General features: G+C 42.7%; 2 protein-coding genes across 10 annotated transcripts; one reads left to right on the top strand and one right to left on the bottom strand.

Annotated features, from left to right (window-relative positions):
• Positions 1-2,087: 2,087 nt before the first annotated feature.
• Positions 2,088-7,739, bottom strand: LOC129594997 (uncharacterized). Of its 9 annotated transcripts, none has more exons than XM_055491919.1 (7): positions 7,624-7,739; positions 7,404-7,455; positions 7,155-7,325; positions 6,993-7,065; positions 5,651-6,912; positions 3,944-5,222; positions 2,088-3,073 (listed from the first exon to the last, which is right to left on the bottom strand). In XM_055491919.1, the coding sequence occupies exons 6-7, from the start codon at positions 4,592-4,594 to the stop codon at positions 2,363-2,365; spliced, it is 1,362 nt and encodes a 453-aa protein (XP_055347894.1). In that variant the 5' UTR covers positions 4,595-5,222; positions 5,651-6,912; positions 6,993-7,065; positions 7,155-7,325; positions 7,404-7,455; positions 7,624-7,739; the 3' UTR covers positions 2,088-2,362. The 9 variants fall into 9 exon arrangements, 6 of the variants coding, with proteins under 6 accessions (XP_055347894.1, XP_055347886.1, XP_055347878.1 ...); XM_055491911.1 differs by lacking the exon at positions 7,624-7,739 and adding an exon at positions 5,317-5,426 and having other exon boundaries at positions 7,404-7,609; XM_055491903.1 differs by lacking the exon at positions 7,624-7,739 and having other exon boundaries at positions 2,088-2,262; positions 2,330-3,073; positions 7,404-7,609.
• Positions 7,740-9,406: 1,667 nt separating this feature from the next.
• Positions 9,407-12,981, top strand: LOC129596602 (uncharacterized). Its single transcript, XM_055493931.1, has 8 exons — positions 9,407-10,010; positions 10,337-10,418; positions 10,566-10,587; positions 10,697-10,718; positions 10,950-11,026; positions 11,229-11,311; positions 11,370-11,757; positions 12,348-12,981. The coding sequence occupies exons 1-8, from the start codon at positions 9,855-9,857 to the stop codon at positions 12,595-12,597; spliced, it is 1,080 nt and encodes a 359-aa protein (XP_055349906.1). The 5' UTR covers positions 9,407-9,854; the 3' UTR covers positions 12,598-12,981.
• The last annotated feature ends 2,839 nt before the right edge of the window (positions 12,982-15,820 follow it).

Raw genomic sequence — 15,820 nt, 5'->3', positions numbered from 1 at the left:
ATTCCGTGGCCGGTTTCGACACTGTGACCTTTCGCCACTGGCAGTTTAATTGTTACAACCAGGCATATCATGTGACAGTCCAGTAGAAGTACGAAGTATGCATAGAAGTATTCCGCAGTCCAGTTCAGTGTATACCAGGTCTAACACATGTGTTTCAGCTACAACATAGCTACAAAGGTACGTGTTACACTCCTATAGGGGGCAAAACTAAGCGTGTTCCACGGTTCCCCTGATTGCCACCGTCACCCGCCTGGAGTGTGACGTTACGGCAATACATATGGTTAAATCTGGCGCGGTACATAAGCGCCATGTTTAGCCACAACGTAAAACTCCAGCCGGCTGACGGCAGCAGTACAGGGGAACCGTGGAACACGTTTAGTTTTGCCCCCTATATAACCAAATTACTGCTAATGTTGAAATAACGATGTGAAGTACCATACGTATTGCTTTTATCCCTTATTTCTGAGTTTTGATTCGGTTGTAGTGACCCGCCATCTGCTACTAGTAAACATCCGCAGAGACGTCGCTGCAGTCGGTGTTCCTCGTTACTCAAAGAATGTATGCCAGATGGCAAGACATACACGTAAAAAAATTAGCGACAGCAGGGAATCGAACCCGCAACCTTTGGTTTATCAAACGGCTGCTGTACGTATGCCTTATCGGTAAACCTAATGGGACCAACGCTCTACCATTGAGCTATGTCGCTTTCATAAAATTAATACGACCAATGCTCGATATACGCGTACCATAACAAGTGAAGAAGCAATGGTCTTTCTTGCTACTACACGATGAGTAACAAACCCGAACGCAGTGAAGTGCCTGCACTTTATTACGGGCGGGCGGTTATCCACACAAACCCGATGAATTTATTTTTTCACAGCGTTCCTCTTGGTATCAAAGAAAACTAGATAAAACCAGAACAACGCATTAAGCGTTTAAGCATTAAAACTGGCATTCTGGTGTAGTGCCCGCCTCAGTGCCGCACCACCTTTCTATAATTTATAATAACTTAAGCTACGCATATACATTACTTGGGTAAAAAATCGGCGACAGCTGGGAATCGAACCCAACGACTTTTGGATCTACACATCTGCTGTACGTTTGCCTTTCTGCGGCAAACCTGCTGGGACCAACGCGCTACCACTACGCCATGTCGCCTTCATAGTAGCTACAAATTCTCCATGTGTCTGTACAATACTTTGGTGGGACGATGAGTAACATCGGATCCAAAGTCGAGCGTAAGTACTGTACACGTAGAGTCACTCTGCAGAGTGTATCTTTACATTCACATTTCACAGCAAAATAAAAACGTAAAGCCGCTCCAGTAAAACGAATTTGTCGGTGTTTAGAAAACAAATTACGAGGCTGTTCGTCAACGAAGCATACAATCATATAAGAACTTCGTAATTAGCGTAATCTAAAACAAAATTACCGTAAACATTAAAGTACCTACTTTCACTAGCTTTTCAATCGCTACGGTTTTCAGATTTTCACGCTTAAGTAAAACTAGCGGCGATGCAGAACCAGTAGCGCAAAAAAAATGCGGTCGGCAATGGTGGGTGACCATGAGGTCCTGCAAGTTGACAACTTGTCCTGAGTCGTCAACTAATTATGGATAATGCGGTTTTCGAGTGTCCACAGCCAGTTAGCACAGTTATGTTAGAACCAGCTGCATGTAAGAACTTACTTTCTGTAAGTACAGTGCTGCTTGAATTACAGTACATACCGTACTACCTTATGGCCGCTGAATTCGCGATTCCGCTTCGTTACATAAAATTTACTGAATCCCAAGGTTTTGAAAAACTACCCGGTACGTACGAGAAAACTACTCGTATTTTACACCAGATAAACTTTTTAGGTGGGGGAAATGAGACCCTGGTTAGGAGAAATACGGTTCCATGAGCATGATGTTCCTAGTAACTGTTCTGTGACAATCCGGCTAATTAGAAAATAAAGCTTCCTTAATAATATCAATCAAAGCTCACCGATATGTTGCGGACGAATGCATGATAAAATAGAATACAAGCACATACAACAGAAACTACAAAATGGTCAAAGTAACGCTTGCTTTTCCTACTTTTGTTTACGTATCACATTCTACGGGCATCACCTTCGGAACCAGGAAGTACTTACAAAGTTATTTTGTTCATTTCGGTGAAACCGACTTGGGACAGATTTTTATTACTCCAAGCGTGTTAACGTCAGCTCCAAGCGTGTTAACGTTAGCTTTCGCGGATCACTGCTTCGAAAGCAGTCTATAACCTGGAGACAGTGTATCTTCAGTACAACAGATCTACCGTAAAAGCAGATATTTGTCAAATTTTCTTACGTAACATATGCGCTTTCTGGCATCTGGACATCCTTATGGAAACCATTTACACACTCCCAGCGAATCCACTTCCCCATCAAAGGGCTGGTGATTTTCATAGATGTTCCAGAGAGTTTCTTCGAGGTTCTTAGAAGCCGGATCAATAATCACATGGTTTATGACTGGCGTGCAGTCGTTAGATAAGAACATACAGTCTTTCAATACCACAGCTTTGCAATATTCTCGGAGACCAGCTAATTGGTCTGCCAGATACTTCAGCTGCGGAGTTCCCATTTGACCCATTCCGAATTCCGATTGGCAGAACACCAGTTGCTTAACATAAGGCTGCTTGATCGTACCCATGATATTCAGTAATTCGTAATCACCTTCTGTCATTTTCTTTATAGCGATGCACTTGGTCATTGGAGTGATACACTTCAAAAGACAGTTTGTCACCGCATAAAGCGGCAACCACTCTTTCTCAACCCGAAGAAAGTTATGCTGCTGGAAAGAAACAACCATGTTCTTGCTGGTTTGCACGACTTGGTTCCACAAACTGTATGTACGACGACAGCACTGACGAGTCACGGTATCGACGTACAGGAAGACGTCACACAGTAATTCTACCGGCAGATAGTTGAAAGCCACCTGATCACGTTCCCGCTTTCGAACTGCCCGTCTGGAGCTCGAGAATAAACATCGTTCTGCATCGCTTTTGTCGATATAGACACCAGGACGTTTAGCGATGAAATCGTAGACGTCCACCTATCATAAACAGTTACTTATTAAGCTGCTCATTGGATAGAGACATGCGGCAGTTGTAAATTCACGCTTTTAAGTTACCGGGACGCATTTAAAGCTCAGTTTAACGAGCTAAATGTAAACTATCTATCATATGCTGTACTTGTATTCCTGCTACGCATCGGTCATGCAGTGCCCGCTAAAGGCGGGTGCACTTTCCTAGTTTAAAACGCTGGATGGAAAGCGAGAGCCTCACAGCGCATTCTGAGAGCATTTCTCAAAAGAGTTTTTCCTTTGCGAATAAAAGCAAATTGTAGGAAGCCGGTACAAAGCCAAACATTTGTAAATATGGCTTTGGCGAGTGCTTATAGAGTAATCGTAGCAAATCCAGCAGCCCGATAAACTTACAGTGCCTGTACTGGGCCATGAGGAACGTACCGCGGACGTATTTCTATGGTTAGAGCCTTCACATGTTGAAGGTTCCAACTCTTAAGGTTCGTAAGCGCACAGAATAATCGGTTTATTACTGTATTGTCGCACAAACGTCCTGACAGTGAAAGTCGGAACACTAACTCGAGATTAATTTTGTACTTGGTGTTGTTGTAAATGAGTATTTGTACAGTACGAACACATCGGCATCGGGATCGCTTGCGGCATCGTGCCGGCACGATTCGGATCGGAAATATTTAAAAACAACAGTCATGTGACGCAGTTCTGACCCACGGCCGATCTGACTGGCGTGCGTCTAATTTTTTTAAAAAGCTTTGGTTAACGAGATCTCCACACTGTTGGAAGGCCGCATGTATTATCGATCTTTTTCTTAATAATGTCGCATATCTGTTAAAGATACGTAAGAGTAAACGCGTTGTTTCAAAACATATTGTTATTATTTACCAACTGTTCACGTCGCAAGGGATCATGGTTTCCACACTGCAGATACACAACGACTTCACTGTGCGTCATCAGTGGTAGAATTTTATGCCTGGACTGAATGCGTTCCACGAACCAATTAGATGCCCTTGAATTCAAAGCCGACCAACTACGCGGCAATGGACAGGATCTTGTCACAAAAGTGTCTTTTTGCACCACTCGTCTTGATAATGGTGGATAGCGTATCTGCTCCAAAGGAAGCAGCTCCTGGATGGTATAATCCTTACCCAGCTGGACTTCCACAAAACCAAACGGTCCACCATAAAAGAAGTCGATTGTCTTGGCTATTAAGGTGGCAGGATACCACATCCACGGACCTGCTTGGTCCGTACGTAGCAGCACTTGCACAGCAAAGTTTGCAGGGGCGCTTGTATCGGTGTATTCGAATGGCCGCCTGCCGTAGTCTAACACGGAACTGTCGTCCGAACATTCGTAGATTTTTCCGAATTCCACCAGCTGCGACCGCTGCTGAGAACAATGAAAGTCAATGATGAGACCGTTGTCAACGACGTTGATTACCGTGCCATGTTGCAGAATCCCGGAATCGGTTAGCACGTCCACAGAATTCCATGCGAAAACGGAGGAACGCTGCTTATACTCCTTGAACAAATACATTTTTGGTCGCAAACTTGCAGTTGCAGCAGAACAATACCCAAAATTGAGATTGCGTAACGGTTACACAGAGCTGGCGCAGTTTAGCTCATCTGCTTAAATACTTTATGTATCTGCTTTTACAGTTTACCTCATCTGTAACACGAGCTTTGTCAGTTTCACAATTCCTCGTTGCAGCTACGGTAGTTGCCTACGGTCTACATATGCTGTACTTACATTACGATACATGTTTACACGTATTGTAACTGTTTGTGCGTTACTGTTATCAATTAGCACAAAATATTTCAGTGTTTCCAAAACAGCGGCTGCATTTCCTCGTACAGCTGTACGACTAAGAAACACTACATCAAGATTGCTGCCGATCGAGGCTCGCCGGTAGCGCTGCGGATTTTCCTGCCTGCACGGTCATCTCCGCGAAAGCCGCCCCTAATGTCCCGAGTATCTCGAGTCTCTCGATTGCTACTCTAGTAGCAGATAAAATAGGGATCCCGATTTCTCCTGAAAAGCGTATCTCCGGCGTTTACAGTCTTTCGCCAATTTGCTCCAAGACCATTGTCCTTCGTGGGCCGGTATCAGCATCGTCCCATCTGGCCCTTTGTCACGGCGACTTGAAAGGTCTTGACGGTTAGCTCTGGCATGAACGGAAGCAATCAGTTTGCGTATGTGAGAATCGATTTAGGTTAAACGACTAAGAACTGTGCTTTTTAACAAAAAAATACTCGCACTTTGAAATCATTAACGTCATTCACGGCATCGCACATCCATTCCTTTAATTTATTTGATCCTATTCACGGCATGTGCTGATACACGAGAAAAAAGTCAACGACAAATCAATCTGAAAAACAATTATCGCAGTATTGATGAACTTCTGAACTCTTACAGTTAATTTCCTGTTATCCTTCTTCATTCAAAAAAGCAAAGCTGGATGAATTATTACGTAAGTATCCAGAACTATATAAGTATACGTATACGGTATATGTATATAAAATATGATAATTACATATCATGCTTAACACATGCTCTTGATACTGACCACGAATAAGTACAAAATTTACGTACGAGTATTGTACAGCACGAAGAGATCAGGCAATATTATATTAGCGAAAGGATCCTTCAAAATTTGTCCTGCTCAGCCTGCAGACTGCTTCACGTTAGTTGCTGACGGATAAATGTTGGCAAAAAAGTCAAACAGGAACAAATTTGAGAAGTGGCCGACCGCTAAGCCTGTAGTGCTTTCGCTACTATTGTATGCTCACTTTTAAGCTCGATGAAACGTACTCTACTTTACGCAGGAGATCTAATCATGCACAGAACTATAGAATTCTTTTGCTTTTCTTACTCATCACTCATTATATTTATAAAAACCAGATCGTCCCCACTGACTTCGACGGCATTCCATCGGGTGCCGTTTCGGTGCGGTACATAATAAGTACCCCGTCTGATGTCATCAATGTAGACTTTGACTTCCGCTCCAGATGTTGCTAGATACATCAGCGGATACGCGACGGGCTTGGCAGAACGCACGTAGTACCGATACGTTCCCGGCAGCTGATGCAGCAGTGTCATCGTTATTCGTCGACATGTATCATTAGCATGGCAGGTTACGCACGAGGCCAGTGTTTCGAGTAGTCCGGGACTATCACTGCCGTACACTTCGGGACCGACGATCTTTCCCAAAAGGTCACTTTCCATTCTTTCCCATTCCAGTACAAACCGTACGACATGTGGGACGAATACGTAACGAAGTACTATAGTGAAAGTGATGTTCCGACTTGGCAGCACAACCACCGACACACAGTTCGTCGTAAATCCCGATTTAGTTGCGCATGCAGTGTAATGACCTGTTGGTAGCATAACCGTCCAAAGTCCGTTTGCGGTGACAATGTTGTTAATTGGTTCACTGCTATAACTGGCCAGGCCGTAACGTAAGGTCACGGAGGCGTTTTCCACCGGCAGGTTTGAATTGCTTATGACGCGAACGCAGGCACAGCCAAAACCGTTCAAGCTAAACCGTCGATGGATCAAAGGAATGTCTGGCAGATCCATTGTATCATTGTGTAATCCCGTAAGCTGAACATCGTTTATCGTCAGAGGGTGGTATCTGGGATGTTGAAGAGTTAGAGAGCACAGGGAACCCGCTGCTGCATGGAACAGGAGTTTTCCGTTCTTGTCGGTGACGAACGGTAAACGGTATGGTGGATCGGGAATGCTGACGACCGTTGCAGATCCAATGACGTCTGGCAAAGTTTGCTGGGCGTCGGCATCGCAGACATGTCCTTGCACTAATAAACGTACGGGTGCTAAACTGGAGTGTTGGATATCTGCAGATTTTCAGTGTCGCGTGATTTTCAGTAATACTTGTAATTACTTTGATCTTTTGAATATGGCAAAGGATACTTACCAAACAACCATGATTCCATTGTCGATAATTTTGCCGATTGATGTATTTCAAACGCTAGGATCGTCAGGGCCGTCTAAAAAATCCGCATGACCTTTATCACTTGGTGTGCAATCTTTCTTGTTAAGTTACCAAACTTGGGACTAAGACTTTTCGGTACCTTACCAGTGCTGTTAACAGTATCAAAAAAATAACAAGTCCAGAAAACGTTAACAATCGCGACTGTGAGCAATACTTGAAACATTTTTGGCTTAAAGAGGAAACAAATTTTCCCATGTAGTTTACTTCAGCGTATTCATGATGGAGCGAGGAGTTTCGTGTACTGTCGATGGACTACTGCAACCACACATAAAAATACTGTTCGACCTTGCACTCCACCAAATATTTCGTATTACTGAAAGATAGTCAACTGACCTCATACTCTCCGTATTCCGGATTGTTAATAATATCCACAATATCTGACATCCTGAGTGTAAGTTTTTAAATATTAATGCCGTTTAAGTAATTCAACGGTTTCGACGAAGTGATTCACTCATATCTCTTTCGTGCAATCGGTTAACTCAAAATGATTCCGTCTGGTTCTATTTATGAGATCACATCGGTACTTATTGAAAGTGGGTCGGTACGTACATACCAAGTGCCAGCTCGGCAGCGGGTGCGCCATAGCAGTGTCGCAGTTTTAGTTTCTTTGTCCTTTACTGAGACACTTGCAAACGATTTAACGCCGTTGCAAATCAGAAAATATGCGGTATGGAATCTTTTAAACTACTTACGCCTGCTCGGCCCACAATACTCGGTCTTACAGAACACACATGTGCAGAGTTTACAGACATTAGTCCATTACATGACGATGCCTTCCCGACTGTTGCCGGGTAAACTGTTGGGATTAAAGTCCACTGAGATAACGCAAAACAACCATTGCCGTGGTAGCAGATGAACTGCCATGACGATAACTATGAACGCGACGTGAAGTTATCTATGTGGAGCGAGCTGGCATCTATGTCAGAGTGCTGTGCCGAAATGAAAAGCAAGTCGGGACTTGCTTTTCATTTCGGATAACGTTTTCAAAGTTGTGTGTGTGGCCTATTTAATAGGGCAAATCACAGTTGTTGCGCTTATCTCAATGGACTCTGATCCCAACAGTCAAACCGTCAACAGTCGGGAAGGAATCTTGATGTAATAGACTAATATTATGGAATACAACAGTCTTACCGATTTGCTAGAGTACGAATCGCTTCTAAAATGTGAGACAGTGGACGCCCTTCATTACGTAATCAATGAATTACCTAGTCCTAATATTCTACTGTGTACCCAATGTTACAGATATAATGTCATATTTTACAGTTTTGATGCAAAGATCGAAGCTAGCCGGTCGTCCCAGTAACCATCAGATAGTAATTTGGTGGAAAGTACTGTATATAAAAACTGTCTGTGCTTTCTCTGGTGCTGGTTATTTAAGTACTCGTACGGAAAAAAAACTTATGCAAAAAACAAAGCACTACCCGCTCAGATGACTAATTTGCTTTGCCGGTTTTCTTTGCGTTCCGATCCGGGCCGCGTGGCCATTTAGTTCGTTTAATTTATACGAGCGGGTAAAGGAATCCAGTAAAATGGGTGCCAGGGTGCCTTAGATTTCCATACTATTGTGGTTACTGACTGTTTCCGATGTTAAATTCTTGGGCACGCCTGAGGCCGTGGCTCACGAACTTTTGTGACGTATAGATACTTTTGCATCACACACTATAATTAAAAAAAACGATTGAAAAGGAAAAAAAGACTTATAAAACGACTTTAAAATGTCTTTAAAAATGATTGAGTTGCAGCACTGCCATACAATGCAGCATCAGGCGCGCAAACATGCCGTGTGCGTGTTTTAAACAATAAATTTTAAGCAATTAAACACGTTAAAATCGCTTATACGGTATTTACCTGTCTTCGTATGCATTACGCAGAGCTTTTATTAATGATCATAATTACCACGATCGCAACATTGACTCGCAAGAGTTTGTTATCTGATTCCGAATAGTAGCAATTTTAGTATCAATTAACTTGTAATAATATATTACTTTATATAGAAAGTGGCACACAGTCGGCATTCGTTAAAACTAAGTGTACAATACATGCACACGGTTAATGTTCAAGTTGACCAAGCACTCGAGGGAGCTGTTAAAAATTTTTGACTGTTTCCTGTAGAAGTATTATGATGTATTGTAATTACGCTTGCGGCTCTTGTAATTATGGTAGCGTTGTTCTGTAAGAGCTGTCGTAAATACTCTCAAATGATCCGGCGACGTTTTAGAATACTGAACCCAGGTGGAAAGATGCAGCAAAAAAGTCATGCACCTCTTCATATACCAGCAAAATATAGCAGCTTAACAAACTGCCACCTCTTCGATTGTCCGCGGGGCATATGACGCGTCAGACGGTGGCGAAGATTTTAGTATCGTTGGATTTTTCTTTTGTCCGTTTCGTCCAGATCACAGATTAATTCTTTGTTGCGGCGAGATTATGATTCTGCGTGGATGATCAATTGATATTTCTAATTAATTTGTATAGTATCCTGTCACATTCCTGTGTATACATAAAATTGATTTACTTTTAATTTGTCTTATTAGCAAAGTGATCAACGTTTCGCTAACACTGTTGTTGTCGATGGACTGATCCAAAAAGCCGGCTTTATCAGAATCATCGAACAGCGTCAGGTAGCGCTGGCCTTTTTGTCAAAGGGATTTGGACCAGGGATTTCAAAAAGTTATGGTTGAATGATATCATTAGTATCACGGAAGACGGACAAATTAAATATACGTGACCGCTAATTAGATTCCGTTCAACATAATATTATTATCTGCTTTTTTTTGGCTGAAAATGCGGCTGTGGCACTTCCCGTCGTCGGCCAAAAGGGCCGCTGATAGCGCTGTACCAGGATGGTTTTTTTATTGTTGCGCAAAATTATTGTTATTATTGGCTGGCTTGACAGACTCCACGGTTCGTTATTATGGGGCCTACCAAAATTTTGGGACGGTGAGCGATAAAGTTTACATCAGTATCTGCTACGTACCGACTTTTGCTGGTTGTTCTAACCCAGTTACACATGTTTTCAATTTAATTGTAAACATTGCATTTGAGGTTATAACTGAATTTTTTTGCACCGTTTCGAACATTTTTTATAAAATTTATGGCTGCAAAGAAGTCGTATCATTGTTTTGTGGTTCGTTTTTTATGCATCGATGTATGATATTGTGAAATTCATAATTCATCAAAATTTAAAAAATTGTTAAAACTTTAAATGCACTTAAAATTTAAAAAAATCTTCTTTTGTGTGTATGACGACTGATATATTGTTGCAGGGTGATACAGTAATCGCGGTACTGCAAAGTCACGGTGGGCCAAATGATTGGCGGAGTCGTTGGCACATCGAGTGCATGGACGGTACGCTGCTGGGTAGACGCGTATTTCATTCACTTTCACCACAATTTAATATCGTAATTATTCGTCACATAATTGTTCCACATTAGCGTACGTAAAGAAGAATAAATAAGTGTGCTAAATCAATTAATATGATAAATTTTTGCGCAGGGGAAGCAATGTGGGGTATTCAGTAAGTACGTCTCCGATCCGGTATCTTAACCAGCAAGCGATGCATGTCTATCTGAAGGTCTCAGTCTTTGGTGTTACTTTAAAAAGCTAATATATGTTTTGTTTTTTAGTGACCTTACGGATGACTTCCAGGTAATTTTGTAAATGGTATACGAAGAGTACGATGTTCCGATCGTTCTTGCTGAATTCGCTTTTTATGCTGTATTATAAATATCTATATAGTTTTTCCTGTTTTAATAACTGTACTCGTATGTTTTTGTCGCACTCCCTGCCACGTATGCAGCTGCTTACTACAACACTATCTGGGCTATCGTATAAAGCTGTTTTGGTTAGTTAATCAGCAACCACAATTTTGTTTTGCAGAGGTTATGGTTTATTTGGTGCAAATTTATGTTCCCCTACAAGCCACCATCCAATGGCCTGTACCCTTATTATCCCAGGTGCAGTACAGCTGCTCATTACGCACAAGTATTTCTACACAGAGCTTAAAATCCCTCCGTTAACTTTAAATGTATCAATTATTGTAATTGTTACGTACAATACCTTTTGCGTGCTCATAGTTTCGCGCGAGACTACACAGAATAAAAATTATTCGCTTACAGAATCATTAGAGCACGGTTTAATGTACAGTTGTTGTTACAGCTGCCACACGCGCAACATCACCATGGAATTCTTTTGTTACGATCCGCGGGATAACGTGGCCACACTCAACAGCTTCGTTACCGGTAGACCCACCCATGCATAAACTATGGAGTCGGTGAAGATAATCTTATCATGTATTAGGTTGGTGGGATAACGAATACCAGTTCCGTGTTGACCGCGTGAAAGACGACCGTACCTCCACGCTAAAATGCTGCAAAACCCCGACCGGCTACTACATTGATTATACTTCCTGCTTGTACAAATCGACACACGACCAGTTCTACGAATACTACGATGGGTTATACTTTGTCGTGCTGTGTGACACCGGATATGTAATGACCGGCACGGCTGTAAAAATACACCCGACGGTGGGCGAGTATTACATCGACTGGATCCAGTGCTGCCGGTTGGGATTCCTTGCCGGACCATCCATGATACCTATTATGCCCATCCCGCCCCGGACACTGTCCGGGCCACGGCTGCCTCAATCAGCAACACTCTTAGCCCGGACTCTCGCAGACCTTAACGAGTAAGCATCATGTGCAAAACGAACTTATTAAATTATAATTACGGCCGACAACTGCCTGCTAGTAATTACCGACATTATTCGCCGTCAGTGTAAGTTTTATCAACCTTACTGATTACGCATTCATACACCTGTAATTCAGAGTTATTATACCGGTAGTTTTCACACCAGGTATTAACGATACGTTGACAGTTGATGCTGTTATATTCAGAGATCAAACATCGAGTAATTGCATTTCGCCGGCAGCTACGCGTTCAAGCGCGCGGCGTGCACGGGCAGAACACTTGCGGTACAAATTCACAGTCAGTGTGATTATGTGAATGGGCTACCCGACTTACGATACCTGCTCTACTCCGATACAAAATAACGCAGTTAAACAACCCGCATTGTGGTTCGTTTAGTCTTAGATCGGCACGTAAGCGTTGTTAAGGGATTTCTTTAATTAAATGCGTTTATTCGGCAATATCAATCAAAGCAGCCAAGAAAGTTTTGCACTGCATAAAAGAATTTCAACCTTTAAAAAAGCAGCATTTTCAAGAGACACTGTCAAATACAGCGGTAGAGTATTTTTAACAACTTCCTAATTAATTTAGCACACTTCCGGCTAACATGACCATTCCACCGAGTTACTACCGCATCCCGGACACCCACCCCATTCTGGCTGATGTCCCGGACTATACACAAGAATACATGGGGCGTTATATCAAAGGTGATGTCAGTGCCCGTATCAACATGCTGACCAAGCGGATGAAGCAGACCGCAGTGGGCAGCGGTACTCATCTCAACCAGCATCTCCAGCATGTCGGTGATGTACCCAAGCCCAACAATGACCATAAACTGTGATCGGCTTTACCGGCTGGCGCTGCCTAATTCGTTGTTTGCAAAATTGTTGTTTGGCGTAGATATCTGTACGTGTAAAAAATTAATGGTTGTGACAAGTGACAGTATTTCCGCACGGGGTTGAAATTTTCACGTCGATGTGTTTTTGCATAACACATTTGCTTAACGGGTCATCACAGACCTATCGATATCGAGGCCTGCTCCATACAAATTTATTCATGAGTCTCGCAGCATGCAAGCTGTGAAGTGATTGTGAACTCTGGCTGCAATGGAGAGGGTAAATTTGAATTAACTGTAAGCAAAGACTGGTTTCTATTTTGTGAACTTCAGGGTTACCTTTTGGTGCATCTTAATAGTTTTAAAGTTGATCTTGATGCGGCAGTTATACGCTGGAAACACGATAAAATGCCTCAAAAATAAGCGCGATCGTAAAAAATGCCACAGTCAAACGCATAAAAGACTGTCAAAAAGCGAGTGAAGGATATAATTAATGTGAAGTAAAGAACTGCATGCTCATTGTCGCGAAGCTCACATAACAGAAGAACGGCAAATGCTCCCTGGGGCACATCAGACAGGCGTGTTGTACAAACGGTGCATATGGCAATAAAAGTACCCATTAACAAGGTTTGTTTGGTTATTTGGCAATACGGCCTCATGCCGGTGCATAGGGGCATTAACCGGCGTGGTGTCGTTGACTTAGGACGGGAAGCTCCAAATTTTAATTGGGTCCTCAAGGCGCATACTAAACGATAGCCGGTAGGTGGACTTGCTCTCCAGTCGGCAGCCGGTCCATAGGATTCATGTCGTCGCAGTCGGAAGCGGTTTCAGTTGAAGTTTGTTATGGCAGCTACCGTGTGGACGCTACATGAATGAGCGGCTTTTCAACAGCATGATGTGTTTAGGATTTGTAATTAATTTTGTTATTTGTTGCGGTACTTGCGATCGGGCGCGGCCAAGCCGCTCCTTTCGGACGTTTCCGCGCAAATGCAGTTCTGCTTAATGTTTCTTCTGAGTCATTCCGCTGTCCACAGCCGTTATTTTATAACAATATCTTCCAACACCATGATTGTTCAAACTCTATTACTGCACTTGGAGAAATCATAGCTGGCAACGGGGCAGTACAGTATACCGCTAATTAGATGTCGATCTTTTTAATGGGGGCACTGAATTCGCGTCTGTTTATGGCAGCTTCTGCTTTTGTCCACCCTCAAACATTTTCGCAGTGCTTTGTATAGCATTCTGCGCTCAAATGATTTGTACACGTCTGTGCCGGACCCGTTCGTACGCGCAACTTCCGGTTCTTTAGATTTTCGAATGTATTGAATGAAAATTTTAGCCGATGTGTGGTGCACTAAACGTCAGGTTGTTATCCGAATATTGTCATAAAACTATACAAAAAGACATACATAGTTTTGTTTGAGAAACTGGGGGTGCCCCGAAAGCGAAAGTTCACAAGGATGGGCACGAAGTACCATGCACCGCGCACTTTCCTTTGATAAAAATTGCTAATTTGTCTGAGCATTTTTCAAGCGCCCTTTTAAATGCCGTAAGAATTTCGAAATCTCACAAGCAGTTCACATAGACACAACAACTAAAAAATAACATTAACACAGAAACTCGTAAATGTACGCCGATTTCGCATTTCCAGGTACGAAGTCCGCAGCGCGCTCAGACTGATCTTTTTTCTTCTTGTACGCTGACCCATGGGTAAATTTTTATGAAAAAAATTATAAGGTTGGTGGCGTAAAAAGTAAGGTACAGCACGTGGAGAGAGGAACAAATGTAGCACTCCCCCACAAAATAATTAACCTTATCCGCAGCCTGCGTACGTGCAGGGTTTTACTGCGCAGATTCTGAGTATGCAAATGACTAATAAGTACGTACCGCGTCCTCGGTACTCGGTACGTGCAGGACTTGGGGCTTCGTTTCTTCAACGGATTATTAAGTAGTCCCCGATTAAGTATTAAGTAGTCCCGGCAACCCATACGAGAGGCAGGGACGAAGATTGTTAAGACTAGGAAAGTGCACCGCTGTTAGCAATCACTAAAAGACCGAAGCGAAGCGGGAAACAAAATTAAATACACATTAGGGAGGGAGTTTATCTTGTTTTTAAATTTCCTGTTTTCGTTTATTATTTTTTGTGTTCATTAAATACAGTTTTCAACATTATTTCCGTCTTATAAATTTAATTTAAAATGTGAAGGCGTGACCGACATGACCGATGTGACCGACGTGACCGACAAAAGCCCCGTTTTCTTGAACATAGAGGACCTTCGCTTCGCTTCGGTCGAAAAACAGGAATGTCGGACAAAATCTGTAATTTCAGAAAGGTCACGGGCTGCATCTGATGGCCTTATAATTACGCGGCGACACCAGATGTATCTGTAAGCTGGTTGTGGTTGTTCCGCCGATTCTCAGAACATTTTGATTCTAGCGCATTGACTGACGTAAAACTGCCAAAATGTCCAAATTTTTCAATCGAACTGCCGGAAATTATTTCTTTGTAAAGCCGATGTATTTTGTCGCGGCAAACTGGGATACCACACAATCGTGGACGGCGGGTACTTGCGCGTTTTCTGCTTTGCTGAACAGTCTTCTTTTATGCGTATTGATTAGCCAAAAGAGTCAATAGACATCGTTTAGCGTTTATATCCTGGTTTTAACAACAAGTAACGTTTTGTACGGATTCCTTTATAGTTCGGTATCGCTGGTAATCAAAGATTTACTTCCGATCTATCTGCTGTCCTCTTTCTGCATTACACATCTGATGTTGCGTTTACCTGTCGGCTTCGTGTTGCCAGCTTGTCATATGCTCATGTGTCTAAATAGAATTTGTTCCATTGTGTCATTTTTTTTATAAACGATACCATACGAAAAAGTTCGCCTGGACATTAAATTTAGTACTTGTGTTCGTTTGTATCGTATTTGCAGTGCCTGGTGTAATCCTTGATGCCCGTTATTACCGTGCACCCTTCGCTAACAACAAGTGCTCTATATCATTTCGCACGCGAGACATGCAAGACTGGGTGCTGGTGTTCGGATCCGTGTTTTACTATCTTCCCGAGGTCGTGGTGATCTTGAGTTATCCAGTGTTTATATACTGGAGACATAAGCGCAACAATATAATGTCCATCCGCGGTGGATTGCCAGCCACAAAACGGAAGAAAATGAGACATCCAAAGCTGGGGAAATGGTGCGTATCCAGCGCCACCGTGGTCGAGGTCAC

This window comes from Paramacrobiotus metropolitanus, unplaced genomic scaffold, assembly GCF_019649055.1.
Source record: "Paramacrobiotus metropolitanus isolate TYO unplaced genomic scaffold, Prichtersi_v1.0 Parri_scaffold0000003, whole genome shotgun sequence".
NCBI classification, from domain to species: domain Eukaryota; kingdom Metazoa; phylum Tardigrada; class Eutardigrada; order Parachela; family Macrobiotidae; genus Paramacrobiotus; species Paramacrobiotus metropolitanus.
Note: the sequence above shows the minus strand (reverse complement) of the source record. Positions and strands in the feature narration are given on the sequence as shown.

What these genes read in the sequence shown, in the direction of transcription:
- LOC129596602 (XM_055493931.1), top strand. Translation starts at nt 9,855, where the DNA reads ATGCGGCTGTGGCACTTCCCGTCGTCGGCCAAAAGGGCCGCTGATAGC. An exon ending in GCACATCGAGTGCATGGACG is followed by an intron (nt 10,419 to 10,565) that starts GTACGCTGCTGG and finishes ATTTTTGCGCAG; the next exon opens with GGGAAGCAATGTGGGGTATT. An exon ending in ACCTTACGGATGACTTCCAG is followed by an intron (nt 10,719 to 10,949) that starts GTAATTTTGTAA and finishes TTTGTTTTGCAG; the next exon opens with AGGTTATGGTTTATTTGGTG.
- LOC129594997 (XM_055491919.1), bottom strand. Translation starts at nt 4,594, where the DNA reads ATGTATTTGTTCAAGGAGTATAAGCAGCGTTCCTCCGTTTTCGCATGG. An exon ending in CCTTGCGACGTGAACAGTTG is followed by an intron (nt 3,074 to 3,943) that starts GTAAATAATAAC and finishes TGTTTATGATAG; the next exon opens with GTGGACGTCTACGATTTCAT.